The sequence below is a fragment of the Anthonomus grandis genome, chromosome 2 (genome assembly GCF_022605725.1).
Source record: "Anthonomus grandis grandis chromosome 2, icAntGran1.3, whole genome shotgun sequence".
Taxonomy (NCBI): domain Eukaryota; kingdom Metazoa; phylum Arthropoda; class Insecta; order Coleoptera; family Curculionidae; genus Anthonomus; species Anthonomus grandis.
Window position 1 is genome coordinate 41079237 of NC_065547.1, and position 23734 is coordinate 41102970.

The window sequence follows — 23734 nt, forward strand, 5'->3', positions numbered from 1 at the left end:
AATATCTTTTTTCTTAGACGGAGTTAGTTTATTAAGTTCCTCCCATTTTTCTCGAGTACTGCAATTTTTAAATTTATGCTTATAATAGGCTTTGCGTTCCATTCTTATTGAAGCTGTTGTTAAGTTTCTTAATGATTTATAATATTCCCATTTTTCTGGACGTTTAGTGCGTTTAAACTGCTGAAGAGCTGCATTTCTGCATTTTCTTAATATTCTCTGTAATCCAGGGTAGGAAGGGTTTTTTAGGCAATGTAATTGTTTTAAGAGGAGCGTGAATATCAAATAGGCTAGTTATAGCGTTGTTAATAAATACGACTTTTTGATTAACATCAACGATATTGTAAACATCATTAAACGGTATCGATTGAAGGTGATTTTTAAATAGGTTATAGTTTATATTTTTTAGATTTCTAGAAATGATAGTTCTTGGTTTATAATTAAATTTGGCCATTTGTATCTCACAATAGACTACGAAGTGGTCGGAAAAATCAGAACAGATAACACCAGTGCATTTAATTTGGTCATAATTAGTGACTATTAAATCAATTAGGGAACTAGAAGATTTCGTGACTCTGGTTGGCTCCATTATAACTTGTTTCAAATTAAAGGGCTCAAACATCGAAACTAACTTTTTTGTGAAAAGATTATCGCATTGTAACATATCAATATTAAAGTCTCCTATATAAAATATGTTGTTATACAAAGAAAACAAGTTAGAAACAAGTTCCTCCATTCTGTTTAAAAACTGCTGAATAATCGATCTAGGTGGTTTATAAATTATTCCAATAACAAAATGTTCTTTCTTTATTGTAATTTTTGCCCAGATACATTCTAAAAACTCATGACTCTCAGAAAAGAGAATTTCAGTTTTAAATTGATTTCTAATATAAAGAGCCACACCGCCCCCGCGGCCATACGCCCTATCGCATCTTCTTAAGGTATAATTATTTAGTTTTATATTATTGTTTGGTATATCTGGACCTAGCCAAGTTTCAGTCACACCAACAATATCGAAATTATTGTTGAAAATGGTAGTCTTAAACTCGTCCAAATGCGGAACTAGTGATCTAACATTAATTTGAGAAATACGTAAAGACATATTGTACCTACCCTAAACAATTATTTGAAGTGAGACAAAAGAAAACCAGAAAAAAAAACTAAAAACTTATCTTAAAACTAAGGTTTACTAAACTAAGGCTTATTCTGTTCACATGCAAAAAATAATGTATACCTTTATTTTGTTTTTTTGCTTTTTGTTCCTTTTTCTAAACTGGAGGTAGAAGTGGTTCTAGCGGCAACAGTTCTGGTAAGAATACGATTTAAAACCGTAGGAGTGCTGTTTATGACGATTTCCTGGCTCTTTTCTGATTTATTTTGATTCTGATTAACCCTGACTGGTGCAGCTACCTGGGAGGTCTTAAGTGGTGATTTTTCCTTTTCAGTATTGACACGGGATGGCGTTGAAGGTGCACTATTGTTACGAGTTAGCTGTTTCTTATTTATAAAGAATTCTGAAAAGGATACCTCGTCAGCCTCTATCAGATCGGTTACACTAAACACTTCTTCGTTAACTATTAGTTGGTTTTGTGATATTTTTGCCGTGAAACCTTTACTTTTGGCTAATTTAAAAAATTTGTAAATAATTTTTTGCTCTTGCTGTTTTATCCCGACTGCTTAACATTTGTAGAAAGCATAAATTACACCTATATACAGAAAAGGGGTATCAGATGACCTAATAAGCAACTACAGACCCATCTCTTTAATGTCGGTTTTGTTAATCCTGGTACTTCTAGTCAGTTTGGTTTTAAACACAACTCTTGAAATTTTAAGTCTTATCGAGAACATAATTCATTTGTTTATTGATCGTATCAACAGCTAGTATAACATCTTTAATACATATTAACTAAAAAAATGGAATAAATTAGGTTAATCTATGATTATAACCCTTACGCTCCTTTATAATTACCAAATAATAATTATAATTACCAAGTAAAAATTACGAAATTATTTCCTAGATCTCAAGTTTCATCTGCAATACAAGGGAAAAAAAGCTTATATTATGACGTTTAACTTAAAGAAAATTAAAAAGTGAGTAAAATGTTTATTCCTGCTAACACCGATTTTATAAATTATTACTCATCTAACACTCTCTTAGCCCCTATTGAAACATTCCACTTTAAAGTAATATCTGAATACGATCTTTATAAATCATTCTCTAGATAGAGTTAAAATGCAAAGGTACTCACGAAATAGCGTCTGCATGTTGTTTTACATGAAATTAGGACATATTCAGCAGTATGGGAAACTGCAGTGGTGATCGAGACCTTATACCAAAGCATTGCTGCTTTGCCTTATTCGATGAGCTTAGTTCTATCAATCCTTAGGAAAATGCTAGAGTTGTTGGTATTGGACATGGTCAATGACTTCGTTGCACCTAGACACAATTCTTACCTACAATTCAGTTCGGTTTCTGAGCTTGTTGTACAGGGTGCGGCATAATTGTCTCCCTGTTTTTAAGGCTTAATAAAAGAAATGTTTGATTTAATTTTTGTTTAAAGTATATCTAAAACATTTTTGTCCTATGTGGTTTTGAAGAGAATATCTGGCAAGTGCCGTCCACCATTATCAGCATATAAGCACTGGTGCAAGCGACTTCTGAAGTTTCGCATAACTCTTGGAAGCATTTCTTGGGGTATTCTGCGAATTTCCAGGCGGATTGCATCCTTTAATCTAATAGTCGTTGGACGATGTTTGAAGACTTCAGCTTTTAGGTAAACCCACAGAAAGAAGTCGTAGGGCGTTGGGTCGAGCGAGCGTACAGGCCAAAAAATATCGCGTCTCAGGGAGAGCAAACGCCCGGGGAACATTTCTCTCAATACTTGCATTGAAGCTCGAGATGTGTGAGCTGTTGCCCCATCTTGCTGAAACCAGGCATCTTGCACATTGAGTCCTGCAAAAACTGGGGCGAAAAAATTGTCAATCATCGCTATATAGCGTTCCTAATTGACAGTAACAGCGTGATTTTCTTCTTCAAAGAAGTAAGGGCCGATTATCCCCATTTCAGATACTGCGCACCAGACTGTCACTTTCTCACTATGTAGAGGCTTCTCGTGTATCTCTCTCGGATTATCAGGGGCCCAATACTGAAAGTTTTGCTTGTTTACCCAGCCAGACAAGTAAAAATGTGCCTCGTCACTAAAAAAAACTGCGCCCTGAGGTAAATTTTGAAGCATAAATTTACATGCAGCACGTCGATTGTTCCAATCACGTTCTGATAATTCCTGTGCCAGAACCATCTTGTATGGATCAAAACGAAGATCCTTGTGAAGAATTCTTCGCACAGTGCGGTCAGATAAACGAAGGGCAGCTGCGTGGCTCCGTGCAGAACGTCTAGGTGACCGTAAAAATGAGCGTCTCACAGTCTCGATGTTTTCGGGTGTTTGAATTGATTTTCGGTCCGGGACTTCTTCATTTCGCGGAATTTGGAACCTTATCCGGAACGCTCGTTGCGCAGCAATAACTGACCGATTTTCGCGGAGGTACACTTCCTTGGCGAATGCGCGCTTTGCGTTGGTCCACATGATGCTTCAGACTAAAACATGTTTAAACATGTTTGTTTCCCATACGGCTCTTAGTGGCGGTACCCCCACGATTCTGCAACGCCGCACGGCTTTACGAGGGGAGGTTAAAAATAGGGAGACAGTTATGCCACATCACAGTACCCTGTACATCAACAGCACTTTTAGCAAGATTACCAGTGACTATATATGTTATCTATATACGTAGAATATTAATGCTTCAGAAAAAACACCGTCTCAATAAATTTTGTTTGATCTCTTTTCTTCATTAAATTTAAATTCTTTAATAAATCAGCCAGCTCGTGAATGTATAAATAATAACAAATCTGTTTTATCAATAATCGATTATATTGCTACCAATAATAAATTTGTTCGTTCCATTAATTTTGAACCAGGATTTTCAGATCACTATGGTCAGTTAATAATTTTTAATATGGAAATCTTTAGTCCGGATTCTACCTTCATTTTATTTAGGAATTTTAGCAGGATAACTATGGAAGATTTTAAACTAAGCCTCGGTTCTTTTGTGAATGACTTGCTTAACAAAACTAACTTAATATCATCTTCTTTGATACACTACTAAGCTATTTAAATGTATTTGTTCCACTAAAACAAAGAGAAGAACTAGCAACCTTAATTGGTTAAGAAAAAAAACGAGTAATGTCAGCGTTAATGCAAAATACAACAAATTAAAAATTCGACATAATATAAGGAGTGAAAGATCAGGTGTAGAAGGTGCAGAAAAAGCAAACTTTTTCATCAGAAAAACGTATTTTAAATAGGTTTCTCGCAAATTTTTTTGCAAAATAATGGGATTTTTTAAAGTTTTTTAACTTAAACTTCACTTGTTCCAAGTTTCAATCCTATCGATTAAATAGAACAGGTTCTAACATGGGGTTGAAAATGTTACACGTAAAACCCTATTACCCGAGATAAAAAAAAATGCACTGTATATTTTGTTAAGCAGTGTATAACAGACATACAACGACTGTATCCCCAAATGACTGTAAATGGACCTAAGTGCGGCAACGTGGCGTTGACGTCATAACACCGATTGGTCATCGTTAGAGCCCACCCATATGAACGACCTTGACAAAAAATAGTCCAAGACCCAATATACGAGAAATAATAAATATAATTGGGTCAATTGAATGATTTAATTAGCTGTTTTTTTATACATAATTTAAAATCGCCATATCCGGATTGTTTGTGTACTCGGCTTTTGCGGAAATAAAGCTTTTAATCCGAATAACGTTCAAATTTAAGGTCAAACGAATTATAGGTATACTCCCCATGAGCAACCTGATGGCTGCTAAGTTTATAGTTTATATATATGTATTTATATGGCTTATAAACTTGATATCTCCTACCTTCATATATTTTAATAAAAATGGAAACGTATTTCTCATTTAGCAAAATAGGATCTATTATTTATGAAATGTAAGGCTCTGAAGGGCATTGGATCTGTTTTCAATTATGGACTTTTTTGTTAGATTTAAAGCATTGAACAATAGAAAACCCACGAATAGTAATTAAGGAACGATCGCTTCACATCGATAGTTTGTTGTTATTTTAGGAACTATGTGGTATTTATAGTAACAATAATTTGCTCTATTACCTCGAAGATTAAGGTAATATTTTATCAATGACCACTCCCCCTCCTCAAATGGTATTTGGTATTGTAATTATTAGTAAATTAGTGTATATAAATGATATTTTGTATAATCAGATTTTGACCAGAAGCTCAATCTGGTTAGTTCATTTGATGGATGCTGCTGCTTAATAAAATCTGACCACTATTTTACTCTACGATGACATAATAGAAATCTGGTTCAAATTTGACCAATAAAGGGGCCATTGCATTTTTTCCATTTCCATTCCAACTTTTTGAGAATACTAAGAAATTTGCTTTCAACATCTCGAAACTCAACAGATCTAGAGAGTTCTGGAATTATTAACAAAATCTGATTACTAGAAACTGTCAACTAAAATCTGATGCAACAAAAATGTCATCTGAATTTGGTTGAAATATGATCAACACAGTAACATACTATATTGCCATTGCATTAACTTTTTGGTAATTGAAATTTTCATTCAACATCTCTAACCTCAACAGATCGACAGGAAATGGCAATGAATATCATGATCAATAGAATATATTATGATGTTTAGCAAAATGCGACTTTGATCAGAACCCTAGATTAGATTATATTTAATGGAAATTTCTGGAATATCCATCCACACATCTGCTTAATAAAATCTGACCACCATATATCTGACTCAACCGAAATCTAGTTCAAATTTATTCAACAAAGTATGACCATTGCTTTTTGAGAATATTTTATGAAATTTGCATTCAACAACTCGGAACTCAATAGATCTAAAGAGAAAGACAATGGAAAGCATGATCAATTGATTATATTATACTTTGCATAGTGAAATTTCGAGCACAAATCTAGGCTGGTTAGTTCATTTGATGGATGTTTGATGATTCAACAATAATTTCAAAATATACCTACAAAATGACCTCTAAATGGGCAAATGAAAAATCGCTAAAATTAAATTTTTTGAATACTTAACATGAAAAACTATTTGAAGTCGTTGGAATACATAAAAAATTATCTAAATAACTTATAACACCCTAGAAAACCTAAAAAATTATTTTAGAATTCTGGAAGGAAAACCAATGACAAATATTGTTATAAAAAATTACTTGAACATGAACAATTATTCGAAATTTATGGAGGATTTATTTACAAATTACTGGAATGCCTAGGAGAAAAATTACTCAAAAAATGTGGATATTATGAAACTATATGGATTTAAGATCATCATCACTAAAGAGTAATGTTGCTTTTGAATTACAAGTTGGTATATGGTTTTCTAGAACCTTATTTTACTTAAAATTAATTCATATCCTCTTGCAAGGAAATTGTTGCAACAGTACTGAATTTATTTTCAGATTGGGATTTGAAGAAACTGAATTTTTTTTGACAAATTTTCCCTACAATTTACTTGAAAATACCCTACAAAAATCTTAGCAAATTATGGATATGTATATAATGTGGATATAACCAGATATTGAAATGATAAAAGATATACTACTTTTGCCCTGATAGGAGGCAACTTAAATAAAATTAAAAAATTCAGAATATTGTACGTGCAAAAACTTTATAGTTTTAGATTTCAAGCGTCTTCTCATATTGAGAGCTATTAGAATGTCTAAACCATCTATCCATTTGGAAATTTTAAAATTACTGAAAAAGCAAGAGTGATAGGAGTCTACATCTAAATATTTGATTTATATTGCTCTAGAGTCAAGTGGTTTGTTATCTTGTGGGTCATTGCAGCTTCATGCGAAAGATCATTAATTTTATTTTATTATAGTAAATTAAAATTCGACTGGGTGGAACACAGTTATTATTAATTTATTTATTTAATTTAATAGACGGGATCAACCCCATTACAAAAAAAATATATTACAAAGTTCAATAGTTACACCTAACCGTAACTTAAAATAGCTAAAATACAAATATGTTTTTACAGGCAAACCAACATAAAATCAACAGAAGAGTTTACACAATCTCTCTAATTTGATTCCTAAAACTAGACAAGCCAATGCCCACAACTTCAATATCCTTACGGTTGATAATATTTAAAGTTCTTTCGATAGGGGAGTGAGTGGCATAGTTGGTACTGTGAAAAGGCAAAGCAAATAGTCGGTTAATTTCGTCTCAAGAGTCTTGAGGGGACATTGAAGCTAATTCTACCGAGAAGGTCGGGGCATACAATCAGACCATTAAGAAGCTTAAATACAAAGGTTAAATCACCACGAATACGTCTTTCTCTCAATGTTGTCATAGCCAGCACTTCCCGTGCATCATCATAAACATGATCGTTCGGTATTTCCAAATTTAATTTAAATAGACAAAATCTTAAAAACCTATTCTGAATCCTTTCAAGGGCCAGACAGCTGTTCATGTAATAGGGGGACCAGATCATTGAGCCATACTCCAATAAAGAAACCACCAAAGACATGTACACTCTCTTACAGGTTTCGACTGATAGCTCTTTACAGTTACGCAGAACAAAACCCAGAACCCTGGAGAACCTAACCACTATATTATTTATGTGTATATTAAAATTTAAATGATCGTCAAAATAAATGCCAAGATCCTTGATTGTATCAGAATACTGAACAGGGCTTCCCTCTATATTGTATGATGTTACAACTTTTTTACTTCTTTTGTGAAAACTAATATAATTACATTTCTTTATGTTTAAGAATAAGATATTGTTGACACACCAATCATTTAGCCTATTCAAGTCATTCTATAACAAAATTTGGTCTTTGGGAGTCTGGATTACTCTATAAAATTTCACGTCATCTGCAAACAATAAAAAGGCACTATTTTCAAAACATGTTATATCATTAATGAAAATGTTAAAGAGCAATGGTGAGCAGTGTCCACCCTGAGGTACACCAGAACATACATTGATATTGCTGGATCTAGCACTACCCAATCTAACCTGCTGAGTCCGGCCTGACAAGAAGCTTGTGAACCAAGCTTCTATATATGATTGGAGAAACCAAACACTCTAAGTTTCCTGCAAGATTCTGTGATCGACTCTATCAAAAGCCTTGGAGAAGTCTGTATAAATCACATCCATCTGACATCCCCTCTCCAAGGCATCCAACAGATCCTGCTGATAGATCAACAAGTTAGTGATCGTAGATCTGCCCGAACTCAACCCATGCTGCTGATTGAGCAACAGCTTCTTGCAATAGAAATAAATTTGGTCGTAGATAAGACTGTCCAACAGTTTTGGAGTGGCCGACTGGATGCAAACGCCCCTATAGTTTTTCATCATCTGATTTAAATATTGGTACCACAAAACTATGCTTCCATAATGACGGAAAGAGTGCTCAGCCAAGGGATTTCTAAAAAAGACAGAATAGAGGGCGAGAAACAGTACTTAATGTAGCCATATTAAGTATAGAATGAAAGATTTTCTTGTCTATGGATGTTTAACGAAATACCTAATTCATTTATATAGCTCTCGCGTCTATCAACTTTTCTTAATATATTTATAACAATATTAATAAATGCTATTGCCAGCAAAATCTACAAAAAACAAAGCAACGTCAATAATATTTAGGCCTGAATTAATTAGGCCGAAGAAGCCTAAAACAGTATACAGGGCATTTTCAATTCATTCATTCACTTTTTCAAATAGCTCCACAGAAAAAAATCGCAAGGCGTTAAATTTGGGTAGCGAGGAAGCCGAGAAATGGGTCTATTGCATCCTATCCATCTATTCACAAACTTATTATTTAGTTGTTAATGAAATATTCGTCTAAAATGTGGTGGAACCCCATCATGTAGGAATCACTGATTCCGCCTTACATTTAGGAATATCTAATAATTGTGGCAGATTATGTCGAAGAAAATCTAAATAAATTCCACCGATCAGTCGAGGTGGAAAAAAATACGATCCAATAATCAAACATTTAATGAAAATCTATGTTGAAAATTAGATCTTTTTACAGCATGTGAATTTTCCTCTTACCAAACATGATTATTGGGGAAATTTTGCACTCCATCTCGTGAAAATGCGCCCTCGTTACAAAGTTAATTTCGTAAAATTTGGCAATCTACAGCTCTTCTAGGATAATCTTCAGGTTGTAACGCTTGTACCCGTTAATAATGAAAAGGGTAATTGTTCTTGTCGTATTGTCTTCAATACCTTACTATGAGAAACTTCAACTTGAGCTGCTGTGGCTCTAGTACTTACTATTAGGACGTCTTCTACCATTTCTCCCTCAATTTGTAACATTTTAGGTTAAACAGCTCTTCCAGCCTACGGCCTCCTAGTTGTTCTTTTAAACACACTGAATATTCCTTTTAAACCAGACCCCTTTCTGTATCTTTAAAGCTTCTTAACAAATGTTATAAATTATGAAAAATATAGTCTACTGAACATTAAAACTTTCAGGAGTTTGATAATATATCTCAGCATTGTTTATAACATAGTATATTTCCTGGAATATTCAAATTATTATAATTGTTAGAATATCTTATGCATGAAAAATGGGAATCAGCCATTATGCTTCCATTTATTTGGTACTTACTACATTTACACTATATATTGGTCTACAACTTTTTATTGTCATTATATAGCTAACAATGACTTAATTTAATAGCTACTTACCATTTTCAATTCATAAAAGAAGGTAAGTTAAAAATGTTTTAATATACATTTTTAATAAAAATACATTTTTTTTGTCTAAAACATTTATTGTCGATCATTTTAGTACATTTTCGACCTTGCAGTTACAAAATCACCTTTACGCCAAAAATAACATAATCCAGACGCCACCGTTAATAACGATAAAAATTACAGTGCCGTACCGGCCAACAAAAATCAGTAAATGCTTGGCAAAAAAAATTACTGTTAACAACAAAAAATAATAGAATTGATATGAATGTATGACACAAATTAAATAAATTAAAATTTAAAAAACGTATAATTTTTCGATTTGCCTGACTACCACAATCTAAACAATAATTATTTACATAAATCACATAATGCAACACTCGGGATTTCCAGTGGGGTCAGGTAAGTTTGGCATTTGCAGGGGATTTCCTGAAGGATCGAACGTGAATGGGGCATCTGCGTCACCCACTAATTCAGCTGGGGGTTGCCCATAATCTTGGAGCTAAATAAAACATAAAAATTTAACCTTAATGATGTAAAATATCCGCTTAATGTAATAAATTATGATTTTAACAGTAGCAATGATGGTAAATAATCGCAGGTTTAGGACCAATAAATTTTTTTCAAAGATAATGCCAGAGTAATATAATATAAGTTATTACATAGATTAAAATCGATAAGTGAAATTGGGGACTAATTAAGAGTACTATAGTAGGTAGCTAATGTTTATTTTGATAAATGGATAGACAAATTAAATCCTGACCTTGAGACACATTTTTGTATCTTATAATAATTTTTTATAGTAATAAACCATTGTGATGTAGATAATAAATTTTCGGGGATTAATATTGATAATAAATCGAAGTTTGATCAACATATTTTCTTTAATTAAGTCAAAAATTTCTAAACGAGATATAGTAAGAGCTGAGTTAGGGTAAGACATGGAAAGATCAGTGTATTTCATTGTTTAGTCTCACTTAAGATATCGTCGGTCCCAAGGCAAAACCATGAATGTGTAAAATTGGCAATTTTTACCTATCTACATTTTCAAGCACCTCTAAACCAGTTCTTGACAATGCCAAACCAACGATACATTCCATACATTCCAAAATTGAGCAGAAAGCTAAGCATGTTCCTGTATACATTCCTGAAGGTTGGGCGCAAGTAATACGAGATGCTGGTATGAAACCACGCCCATTTGAAGTGAGGAGCAGACGCTTTGATGATGTTTATGATTTTAAAGAATTTGCAGCACAAAAATTTGTGATGAACAAAATACCATGGCGTAAGGTTTGCTGGATTCGTTATCTTAAATCGGACATGACGAAGGTGTTTTACAAAATGGATTTTGAACAAGAATTTCATGACATAAACTGCACGAAAAAATTTGAGGTCGACCAAAAACAGCGGAGTTAAAAAAATCATATGAATGTGAGTTACCCATTGCGAAGCCAAAATATCAGGATTTACAAAAAATGTGTTCTGATTTAACAATCCCAAAAGTTCATCACAGTTTTTACAAGTCGCTAAAAATTAATAATAATATTAGGGATAGATTACCAGAACCAGATAATACTAACTCAGATGAAAATTAGACCATTTCACTTTATACTCAAGCTCATTTAAGCATATAAATGTAGTTCCTTTTGTATTTTCAGTATTTTTTGAGAAAACCTTTTTCGTTTTTATAGTTTATTTTGCCAATGATTTAGAAGTTTAAGCAGTTTTGTTTTCTTAGATTTATAGATCCTGAGTTTATCCTAGTTTTCCAATGAAAATACACATGTTTATTGATATTTCAAATCAATAAAAATATTGAAAATCATTGTGTCTTTAGGTTTTCTTATTGTACTGTAAGTGATTTGAAAGAATATTTTGCAATGCCAAATCCACGAATGTGACGTTTTGGAAGGTGGGGGCTAATAAACAGAAAAAATAATAAGCCAGTCATAAACTGTCAAAGTAGATCTTATGTCTCCCAAGAAATAACATTATTCCGACAAAAATCTGAATTTTCACAGAGTATCAAAACCTTCAAACCCAAATATCTCCAAATCACGACTTTTCACATTCATGGTTTTGGCATTGGGCCGACGATATGAGATTCCGTTCTGGGGCGAATCTAATCAGTACCTACTTAAAACTGCTGTTTTATTATGCGGAAAAAAGCGGTTGAGCTTACAGAAATTATACACTAAAGAGAGTGTTGCTTTAATTAATAAAACACAAATTCATGGTTTTGACTTTTAAAATCCCTAACAGCATTTTAAACTTAATAATCATGAGAAAATTGACTGTTACCAATTCTAAATAGAGTTTTAACACACGGATCTTTTATATACAAAATTCGAAACATTTTTAAAAGATTTCTTCATCAAAATAAAATTAGAATTTTCTTATCACCATTTGTAGTAGTGGTTAAGTTATCTTTATTATTACTTATATATGTATGTTATTAATCTTTATTAAGGCACAAGTTTTATTTAGTATTATGCTTGCTTTCATTTTAGTGTATTTTGTTTTTGTACTAATTTAATTCAGACAAATATAATTTAGTTTCCTTTCACATTAGTATGTATTATTATTGCAGATTTTGCATGCTTAGAATTAGCCTGCTTTATCAACAAAAAATTATAATTTTAGATAATAAAAAAAAATTTAAATTGAATTAAACATCCTCTTTGGAAAAATGACCTGATAAGGCTTAAGGTAGTCCTTGGACGGTCCGGCCTGCCTGTCCGGCTATTATCGTCGCTCTCTACACACGTACAGTTTGTTGCTAGGGTTTCTGTCGACACTTTTCTATCCGATGCGATATTTGCCGGACGTTTGGTTCAAATTCAGTACACACATTCAGTTATGATCGACGACATGTCACAAGAATACGCTGCAGCTATTGTCATTATATTATATTGTCACAAGAACGAGAGAAAAGGGCAAAAAAGAAAATGTGGGTGAAGGAGTGGTTAAAAAAACGTAGTTCCTTATCACATTTTCAACTTATACGAGAACTGCGGCAAACAAGCGACAGTGATTTAAAAAATTACCTTAGAATGGACAATGACTGTTTTTAATACTTATTAAATTTGGTTAAGCCGTATATTACAAAAAAGACACAATAATGCGACAAGCAATCAGCGCTAAAGAAAGATTGTTAGTGACTCTAAGATATTTAGCAACAGGCCGTAGCATGGAAGATCTAAAATTTACTGCAATTATTTCGCCCTAAGCGTTTGGAAAAATTATTCTAGAGACGTGCAATTCGTATAGTTAGTATAGTTTACTATTTCAACTATAAGGAATATTTTAGTATTGTTCTCATAGCCCTTATAAATGCTAACTATATATTTGTTTATGTAAACGTTGGTTGCAATGGTAGAGTATCCGATGGTGGTGTCTTCGAGTGCACCGATTTTCACGACAAACTATTGAATAAATCATTAAACTTGCCAGATAACCAAAATACAACGGAAAATTTAAATTTTGTATTTGTAGCAGATGATGCGTTTGCATTGAACAAAAATATATTGAAATCATATCCTTAAAAAAATTTATCTCCGGAGCAGCGAATTTTTAACTATCGTTTGAGCAGAGCAAGACGTGGAGAACGCTTTTGGGATTTTTGCAAACCGTTTCAGAGTCTTTCATACCGCAATAAATATGGATCCAAAAAAAATTGATTTATTCGTGCTATCAGCTTGCGTACTACACAATTTCCTACATAAAAATGTGCCGGAAAATGCAAAACAAAATCGTGAAAAATACAAGAACTATTTTATTACTACCGGTAAACTATCTTGGCAAGATAATTTTTTGTAGTTATCGGTACCGAATTGGTTATTGTGTATTACTATTTATAACTATTTATTATAATTAAACAACATGGCTTTGTATTATGTGATTATAAAGAAAACATAAATATAGTGAAAGTGAATCAGTATCAACTTTCTGCGTTTTCATTAATTTCTTCATCATTATGCATTTCTTCTTGTTGTACACTGTGTCCCATTTTGGATGAGACTGCAGGGTATCTCTGTCATTTTTTAAGATAGAGCTTTGCGGTTTTCGCGACCCTGTATCACTTTTTTGTAAAACTTTTAAAGCCACAAACAGAAATATTCTAACTACTTTTGTTCCTGAAATACAGGGTGAAAACGAAAATGTTCACTTTTGGAGATGTTATTATTTTTCAGGCCCTGTATAAGATAGAATAAAAATGAAAACTGCTTATAATAGATATTTTTACATAAAAGTCAGTGGCGTATTTAATTTTTTTTCCCAATGCACTGTTTTTAAGATTGGGCACAAACTTGGTATTTTTTAAATGGAACACCCTGTATATTTTAACGTCAAATTTTTGCATTTTTTTTTCTGAATACATTGATGTATAACAACCTAATCTTTGATAAATTTAACTCAAAGAATTAGAAAAATCCATATTTATGTTTATTTTTTTAATAGTAGGCCATGAATTCTTTGACACATGCATAAAAAAATGTTTTGTTTATTGCATTCATGGAAACTAAGTCACAAACAGACTCAATACATATCAATAATGATGGCTGACGGTGAAAATATGGAATTCCAAAATTTTGAAAAGTATGATATTATAAAATGTTTAAACCTTTCTAACGAAAATGTCGAAGCGGCGCAGCAATTATATTTAAATAGGTAAAGCTCTAGCTTATTTTATTTTGTTACAAAATTCAAAAAATAAAAAAGATCTTATTAGGTTTCCAGAAAGACGTCAGCCATCTCGGGCTACGGTATTCCGGTTAAAATCTAATCTTTTAAATTATGGCTGCTATTCAAAACCTAGGCAACCCCATGTTGATAGAAATGAAGCTGGCGAAATTAATGTTTTAGCGTGTGTGGAAGCAAGACCCCAAATTTCCTGTAGAAAGATAGAGGAAGAGATAGGAGTTTCCAAAACAAAAGTGCAAAAAATTTTAAAAAAGCATAAATTTAAACCGTATAAGATAAATATTATTCAAGAATTGCATCCTGACGATCCGTTTAAACGACTGGAATTTTCTAATTGGTTTTTAACCAAAACTAATGAAAATCCGGATTTTGTAAAAAAGGTAATATGGTCTGACGAATCCCATATAAGCAGTAGTGGCATATTTAATAGGCAAAATACCAGACATTGGTATCAAGAAAACCAACATATTACTTTTGAACGACAGCAACAAGGCCGATTTGGTTTTAGTGTTTCCTGTTTTGTATTGGGCACTAAAATTGTATATACAATTTTTGAGGGTAGCTTAACTGCCCAACGATATCTAAATATATTGCAAAATAATTTGCTAGAGTTGCTGGAGGACATACCTTTAGCCCAGCGACATCAAATATATTTCCAGCAAAATAGAGCGCCCGCTCATAATTCAAGGGTAGTTAGAGAATATTTAAGTGCCCATTTTGATAGACGTTGGATTGGCACACACGGGCCAATCAGATGGCCCCCGAGGTCACCGGACTTAAGTGTTTTGGACTTTTTTGTATGGTCGTACTTAAAAAATAAAATTTATGCAAATCGGCATTATAATATAAATGAACTCCGAGCGACAACTGAAGAAGCATTCATAAACTTACAAAGGCAACCCTTTATAAAATTTAAAGTTAATATATAATATATAATAACTTTATAAGTTAATGTTTAAAATATAGTTAAATAAACAGGTTTAAATCACATGGCGTTTTAAAAAAGTAATAATTAAATGCATGTGTGTAAGAATTCATGGCCTACTATTAAAAACAAAAATAAATATGGATTTTTCCGATTTTTGAAGCTAAAATTTACTAAAGTAGGTTGTGATACATCAATGTATTCAGAAAAAAAAATGCAAAAATTTGACGTTAAAATATACAGGGTGTTCCATTTAAAAAATACCAAGTTTGTGCCCAATCTTAAAAACAGTGCATTGGGAAAAAAAATTAAATACGCCACTGACTTTTATGTAAAAATATCTATTACAAGCAGTTTTCATTTTTATTCTATCTTATACAGGGCCTGAGAAATAATAACATCTCCAAAAGTGAACATTTTCGTTTTCACCCTGTATTTCAGGAACAAAAGTAGTTAGAATATTTCTGTTTGTGGCTTTAAAAGTTTTACAAAAAAGTGATACAGGGTCGCGAAAACCGCAAAGCTCTATCTTAAAAAAGGACAGAGATACCCTGCAGTCTCATCCAAAATGGGACACAGTGTACATCACTGTCTGAAGAAATAGTTGTTCGACACTTTTCGTGCTCAACAGTAAATAAAAGACCGTCATAATACCACAACACTGGATTATACAAATCATCTAAAGAAGAACCGCTTCCTTTCTATTGCTTCACTTTCTTCAGCTCTTTTCGAAAAGCACTTCTCATATTGTTTATTTTATTTTTTACAGAATCGACTGTAGCATGTTGATCCACTGTTTTGTAAAGTTGCAATAACTCCTCATATGCCTTATTTCTAAGTGCTCTATTAGCATATACTGCATCTCTCACTTTCCATAAACATTTATGGGCACGGTACATTTCAATAAACTCCTTTGCAAAGTCTGGATTGTTAGCCATTACTTTATAAACGGGTAAAAATTTTAGTCTAGAGTAAAATCAGGCCGGCCGGCAAATAACGTCCACAAAACACAACACACGTTGAGTTTTTAACAATTTGCGACGAAAGACAGGCCACGACCTGTCCCCCAACTGAACGTGTGTAGCGAGAGCTGGCCGGCCGGCCAAATTCTTTCTGGCCTAAGCCGGCCGGCCGCCTGAACGTGAATGGGTACCTTTAGACTAAGTAGTTACACTAATAATTTACTTATAAAATTTTTTAAATTTGCATCATAACAATTTAAAATTATATATTTTTTCCAGAAGATATTACTGATTGGTATAAATGCATACTAGCAAAACTTCAGTTGGAAAAGTTGGAAGAAATTTACCTGTCAAATGATCCGAACATAGGTATGAAGTGTTTAGTATTTATTCGTCTCCTTAAGTCTATCCACAAAAGAAAATACACTGTATAAAAATCTTGTTCAAGTTTTACAACAGCAGTGTAATTTTATAAAATAATATAAGATGAATGGTTATTTTATGAGATAAAAAAATTTAATAAATAAAAAGATAAAATTAAATGAGCATTATGGTATATTACCTTTTGCATTAGGGCCAGCACTTTTGAAAACCTTTCCTTTTTAACTTCAGTGCTATCAGTCTCTTGCTCTTTATTCAATTCTTCCAAGACTTCTTCCATAAGTTTTCTTTGGTTTTCATAACGTTCTGCGTCTTCTTTAGAGAGGGTATCTTTATTTTTTTCTAGGTAAGGGGGTAACTTCTCTATAAAGTCTTGTAAACTAGGTCCCAAGACTTCTTTGGACAATAAACCCTGCATCATACCTTAAATACAAAGGCCGAAACGAATCAATGTTAAGTGAAGCGAAAGTTAGGATAGTAATAACTAATCTTAACTACTCTCTTATAATTTATTACCAAAATTATAAAATTCTTTGTTTATCAAATAGGAAGTTTTTTCATATTGGTGAAGGAACTTATAATTTTTAAACAGATAGAAAACAAGAATCAGTTCAAGGTTTATGCAAACATATTTAAATAATGCAATATTGATAAGGATTAAATAAATAAAAGTTAATATCTGAATGTTGGGCTATATTTATCTTTTAATTCAAAACATTTAAACATGAATAATTTGGCTGAGAAATTATTGGTAAGTGACTTTTTATAAATATTAATTTACCTTGCATAAAAGGTAAAAAATCAGCCTCTTGTCCTCCAGCCCCACCTCCACCTCCGAACATTTTCATGAGGTCTTCTTCATTAAATCCTGGCGTTCTGAGATTCTCTTGTCCTTGGCTTAAACCTAAAATAAACAAACAATATATACAAGGAATAATTAATGACATAAAGAATGACCTGCAATTGCTTGTGATATACTAGCAGCAAAGTCAACAGACTGGTCTGAAACATCTGTGGGATTTGCTAGCACTTGTTGAGCAGCATCTAAAATAATAATTGATAAAGCATCTTTTGCATTATGGAAATACATCATTTACCCGCCATCTGTTTTAATTTTTCCTGCACCACATCCGGACCAACTGTAGCATTTGGGTCTCCACCAGAAATTAGTTTGGCAAAGTTTTCTTCAAACTGCATTGCTGCTTGCTGGACATATTCAGCTGACCATTCTTGAGGCAGGTCTTAACAAGATATTTCATTTAAATTCATCAAATAAGTTTTAACTTAAGTTAATTTACCTGCATCTGACTTTACTACTTCATTAGAATCTTTACTTTCTGTAGCAGAATTATCATTTTGATTTTCATTTTTGGTCCCACCAAAATCTTGTAGAGCACCTAAATTAAGATATATTCTGAGATATTGGTCATGAACAATTAATAATAAAGCTTTAAGTACTTAGTAATTTTGTGTTTGCATAGTGATCAAAAATATTCTGTTATTTTCTTCATTATTAAATATTGATTTTTATACTTGAGTATAAACATTTTGGTGTAATCTTTCCTTAAACACACATAGGGCCCATCATAGAACTTTATAGCTAGATGCCTGATTATTCCCTGGATGGAGATTTTTATTAAATAAGGAGCTTCAAATAAATTGAGAAAAAAAGTTTAATAGCGGAAAAAAGTTTAAGTAATTTAAAATTAGTCAAATTTGAGTGAATACTTAAAATATGAATATGCATTAATACTCTTTATCTCAGGGAATATGATATATTTTCCAAAATCTATCAATCATTCCGAACCTTAAAGGAATGTTCTGTGATGTTTTATTAATTCAAATAATATTATGAACTAATATTCTACACTATACTAATTCATACTGATGGTTAATCTAGTCAGAAATAGACCACAATGGTAAATAAGTTCATTTTAATGTCAATGTCTTTATTACTCTGGAAGAATTGATATTTTTCTACAAGGAAAGGGCAACCACATTACTGTAGCTAGTGTCTTAGAAGTTGACCATCTAAATGCATATTACTGCTCCATGGCATCTAAGCATTTAAAGAACCATCCATACCATGTCCCCTGAGCATTTTTTATCTCATATTAATTGTTATTAGTTGCTACTAAGTATCAGTAAAACTCTACCAGCTCTAGTTTGTTAAGCTCATGTAGTGAATAATTACTATTTTACAAATTGTCTATTTTCTTCTTGTCTTGAGATGGCTAACATTGTTCTTATTCACAAGAAATGATGTGATGTGAATGAAGGTTGGACCACTGTGTGCACCATCCAACCATGTTATGTAAACTGGAAATTTATGGCTTTTGAGGAGTTGTTTTGAAGTGGTTTTGCTATTACCTATCAGATCATAAGCAGAAGGTTTTGTTTAATAAGTCATGCTCCTGTGAATTAGGTGCCTATTTCTTTTGGTGACCCCACATCAGTATTAGGTCCCCTGCTTTTCTTAATGTACATTAATGATTTGCCTTGATTGAACATTAGTGGATCTTCACAGTTTTTCCACATGATAAAACAATACTTTTACATGACAGGGATCCTCAAAGGTTGAATTGTGCAATTTTTCATGATAAGCAGTGTCTAAAGGAACAGTGTAATTTCAATAGTCTTGTCCTCAATATTTCCAAAACCAATATTCTGAATTTTAAGTGGGACACATTAATTCAGTTAAATAGGAAACTCTTCTGGTTTTATGCTCTTTGTACAAACTTGTTACAACTTAGGATATATGATATGGCATATTTCTCTCTATTTGAATCTCATCTACTTTATGGTATTCCATTCTGGGAAATCTGTTCCTTATTAAAAAATAGGCACTGCATGGATGTGTGTTCTAAAATGCGACAGTCATGTAGACCACTCTTCCTTAATCACTCTGTCCTAATATTGTAATTGTACTGAAATTTAATTATGTATATAAACTGTATCTTACCCAGCCATATAACACAAGACATATTTTCCTACCATTACATATACCAAGGTTAGATTGAGTGAAAAAGTCCATTTTCTTATCTGCCCTTCTCAATAACACCACTATACAAGGAAATTTCAAAAAACATTAAAGAATCTAGCTAGTAGATAATGAAATCATATTAATTCTAGCAGGAATATTTTAATGACTCTCTCTAGCTAATTTGTTTGAATGCCTCTATGAGGCTTTTTATGTAAGTTTATTCAATTTTTTTTGTGTTATTTGGTTAAATTTTTATATGTCCTGCATTAATTAAATTAATTTTTAAAAGTAAATGAATAGTGAATCTCTTTATATTGAACCACTTATAAATTATGATTTAAGGCTTTGTGTACAACATCATTTTGTTAGTTATAAACAAAACTACTTTTTGTCTTTGCTTGATGCTTTTTTTTTCTCAATATGTTTTGTTATGATTATTTTGGTAATGTGTGTAAATTTTATGGTAAAGTGTTTTAGATGTTATGTTTGTTTGAAATTTAAAGTGAATTTGGAATTTTTTAGTTTTTAGGATGCTTGTACACAAGATTTTGTTGTCTTACGTAATATAGCACATTTTCTTTCTTTCTCTTTCTTTCTTTGACTTTTGAGAAATGAGAAATAGGAATGCAGGCAATTTGAGGATTCAAAATTCCCTTATTAACATTTATGCCTGTTCATTATACCTACAAATTAAAATGTACCCTTGTTATTTTAAATCAAAAAAGTGGACAAAGAGCATTTAATTCCCCTTAGTTTTATATAATAATAATAACAATAAATATTTTTTATTTGCATAGAAAGAAAAAAAAACAAGTTTACAAAATCTAGTAATAAATTTACGCAAATAAAAGGCCTACAAATTCAGAATGCTGCCATGGCAGATTCTGGTCTTTAACATTGTGGCCCCACACTTCATTAAAAAAAATGGTAATTTCAGTAACACTTATTAACAGTAATGCTTAACTAACAACTGATTAAATACAGCTTTTTCTTTAATCATATACCTAATAAACCTACATATAAAAGTTCTAAATTCTAAATTTGATAGTCTAACATCAAGCAAAACAATACACATTGCAAACACCCTAAAAACAGATTAAATTTTTTGTTACATAACAAAAAATAGAAAAATTATTACAGACAGTAAATAAATAAATAAAATGATTCTAATACCAAAAATTGTAATAAATTACTCAAGAAAACAACCATTCAAAAAGTTAAAAAACAAGAACCTAAATTATACCTAAATTATATACCCTGCTGATTCATTAGATGTACAATCATCCTATTACGAAAAGTATTACAAGAAATTGATAATCGGTCCGGATCCAAATTTAAAGAATTTATTTGATAAGCAAAATTGTAAGAAAATTATTGTTTAAATAACTGTGTTTTATGTCTCGGAATGAGAATAGTATTTCTTCTTAAATTTAAATGGTGTACATCATTTATAAAAGTTATTTTTTGATAGAGATAGGGCGGACTACAATATATTAAAAGTTTATAAAAAAATGTTAAAGAATGAGCAATTCTTCAATTATGCATATTAAGCCATCCAAGTTCGTGAAGTTTATGGGAAATGCGGTTTCTCCTGCTATTATTAAAATGCTATTATTATTATTATTAATGCTAAATATTAGTCGAATGCAAGAGTTTTGGAGCTTTTGCAGTCTACCCCTATCCTCACAATCAAGACACCAGCCATAACCTTGACCATAATATATAATCTTGTATTTCAAAATCTTTTGAATTGGAATTTTGAACTAAGGTCCAAGAGTTAACAAATTTAAAGTATTGAAATGCTTAGTGAAACACTCATTTTTAAAACACTTATTGTTGTTCATTATTGGCACCAAAATGTTTTCCTTTTTTAATGAACCAAAAAGGAATGATTCTTAAAGATGGCTCTAAAAGTACAAATGTGGTCACAATTAAAGGGTTTATATTAGTTAGAACAACTTAGGTAATGATATGATTTTAAAATTTTAACAGGGTAAACTAAAATATGCCTTAGTGATTCAATTTCATAAACCTCCCTTCATACAATGGAACCATTTACAGAACCAACATTTGACATACAAAACCTAAAAATGTCCTGTAATTTTAACTTTTCAAATAAAGGCATTTTCATGAATTTACAAAAATAAGCTATATATATATATATTTGACACCTCTATGGATACATTAGAAAAAACACTTATTAGTTATAGAACATGTGACAATTAACATTCCATAATTATTTAAATTGTTGAAACAAATTATTCGCTGCATTTAGGTACTAGAATATTCATAGACCTTTTATGTTATAACAGTCCTTTGTTACATTTATTTTACATGTTCAACATTATGTAATAAGACCCTAAGCTCATAAAAATTGAGAGGCTAGGTAAGCTCTAACTTGGATCTTATTTATATTTTACTGGTTATTTAATTCATTACATAATATTACACATTTACCTGAATTATATAAAGGTAATGTTGGGAAATTAAGTCACAATTCTTAGTTAAAAATATTAGTTGCATACTTCTAAATATAAAGATTATTTTAGAATTTTGAGAGTAGCCTTCAGTGCTGGAGGTGATACAGTTAACTGAATTTAAATATTTTAAAATGGTTTTACTTCAAGTATGTAGAATTCCTCATTTTTCATCACAATGTGTCATTGTCTCTACTGGCCCTAAAAAACCCTCAATGCTAATATTGAAGCATGTTTTAACTATGCAACTATATAAATGCAGGGTAAATCATAGGCAATGAATGAATTTGACTCACAATTGTAATACCCATTCTATAACTACTTACTGTCCAATAAATCCGCTAATTCCTTATCTTTATCCTCATTTTTGGGGTTGGTTTTGTCTTGATCACTCATTTCTGGTTATAACTTTTGAATTTTTTATTTACACCGCAATTTTGCAATCCACTGATATGATATATTGCGCACTTACTTAATATCTAGCATAAAACTATTCCTGAATAAACAGCCAATTATTTTTCTAATTTTGTGGCAAAAAATGTGATGTAATTTTAAAAAACAGGGCAATTGAAATTTGATCATATGAAAAAAAATTGACGTTTAAGGTTGTCATTAAATACGAAGATCCATTCTGTCGAATATGCGTGAGAGTCGTGAGACATCCAGCCACCAAATTGAGAACGCAGCATATGTCGGTTGCCGGTAACCTATTTATAGTCCGCGCTCGCTGTTATTTAATCAATACAATGCCCGTATCTCCTGAAACTCCCAAGGGATTTTAATAATTTTTTGTCCATGTACTAACATTAAATACCTAAATCGAATTATGGTGGTCCTAAACCTTCAAAAATTAAGGTTTCGTTGTGAAAATTAATTAAAATGTCAAATAAATAAAGAAGAAATTGAAGAAATGAAAAAAGCTCCAACTCCCAAAATTCTGATTTTAGAGGGTTGCAAACCTCTCCAAACGAGTTTTTTCGTGAAAAATTATTACATTGTTAGTTAATTATTTATTATCTTTTGATATAGAAAAACTTTTATCCGAATCCTTTAGGATTTTTGGCATCCAACCATCTAACATCAGTTTAGATATTTATCATCTATTATAGGAAAAAGTTTTATTCAAATCTTTTGGAAATTTTGGTAATTAGAGAATTTTTCATTTGACTTGTTAATTAATTTTAACAACGAAACCTTAGTAGAGGTTTGCAATTCCCATAATTCGATTTACGTATTCGTTCTTAATATCTGGACAAAAAATTATTAAAATCTCTTGGGAATTTCAGGAGATACGGGCATTATATTGATTAAAAAACAGCAGGCGCGGACTATAAGTAGGTCGCCGGCAACCGACATATGCTGCGTTCTTGACTCAGGTCGCTGGATACAAAAAAGCCTTCGATTCTAAAGGTTTGGAACCATCATAAATCAATTCAGATATTTATTATTGAAATGAAGATAAATTTGTATTAAAATGCTTTAGGAATTTCAGGAGATACGGACAT

At 31.8% G+C, this 23734-nt stretch overlaps 1 protein-coding gene across 1 annotated transcript; it reads right to left on the bottom strand.

The window, feature by feature from the left end:
- Positions 1–10088: 10088 nt before the first annotated feature.
- LOC126748424 (peroxisomal biogenesis factor 19) lies at positions 10089–22826 on the bottom strand. The gene is made up of 7 exons (XM_050457670.1): positions 22556–22826; positions 18068–18166; positions 17867–18010; positions 17727–17813; positions 17551–17673; positions 16951–17192; positions 10089–10299 (listed from the first exon to the last, which is right to left on the bottom strand). Exons 1-7 carry the CDS (start codon positions 22623–22625, stop codon positions 10162–10164), a joined length of 903 nt encoding a protein of 300 aa, XP_050313627.1. The 5' UTR covers positions 22626–22826; the 3' UTR covers positions 10089–10161.
- Positions 22827–23734: the final 908 nt, after the last annotated feature.

What these genes read in the sequence shown, in the direction of transcription:
- LOC126748424 (XM_050457670.1), bottom strand. Translation starts at nt 22,625, where the DNA reads ATGAGTGATCAAGACAAAACCAACCCCAAAAATGAGGATAAAGATAAG. An exon ending in ATTAGCGGATTTATTGGACA is followed by an intron (nt 18,167 to 22,555) that starts GTAAGTAGTTAT and finishes ATCTTAATTTAG; the next exon opens with GTGCTCTACAAGATTTTGGT. An exon ending in TTTTTTACCTTTTATGCAAG is followed by an intron (nt 17,193 to 17,550) that starts GTAAATTAATAT and finishes TTTGTATTTAAG; the next exon opens with GTATGATGCAGGGTTTATTG.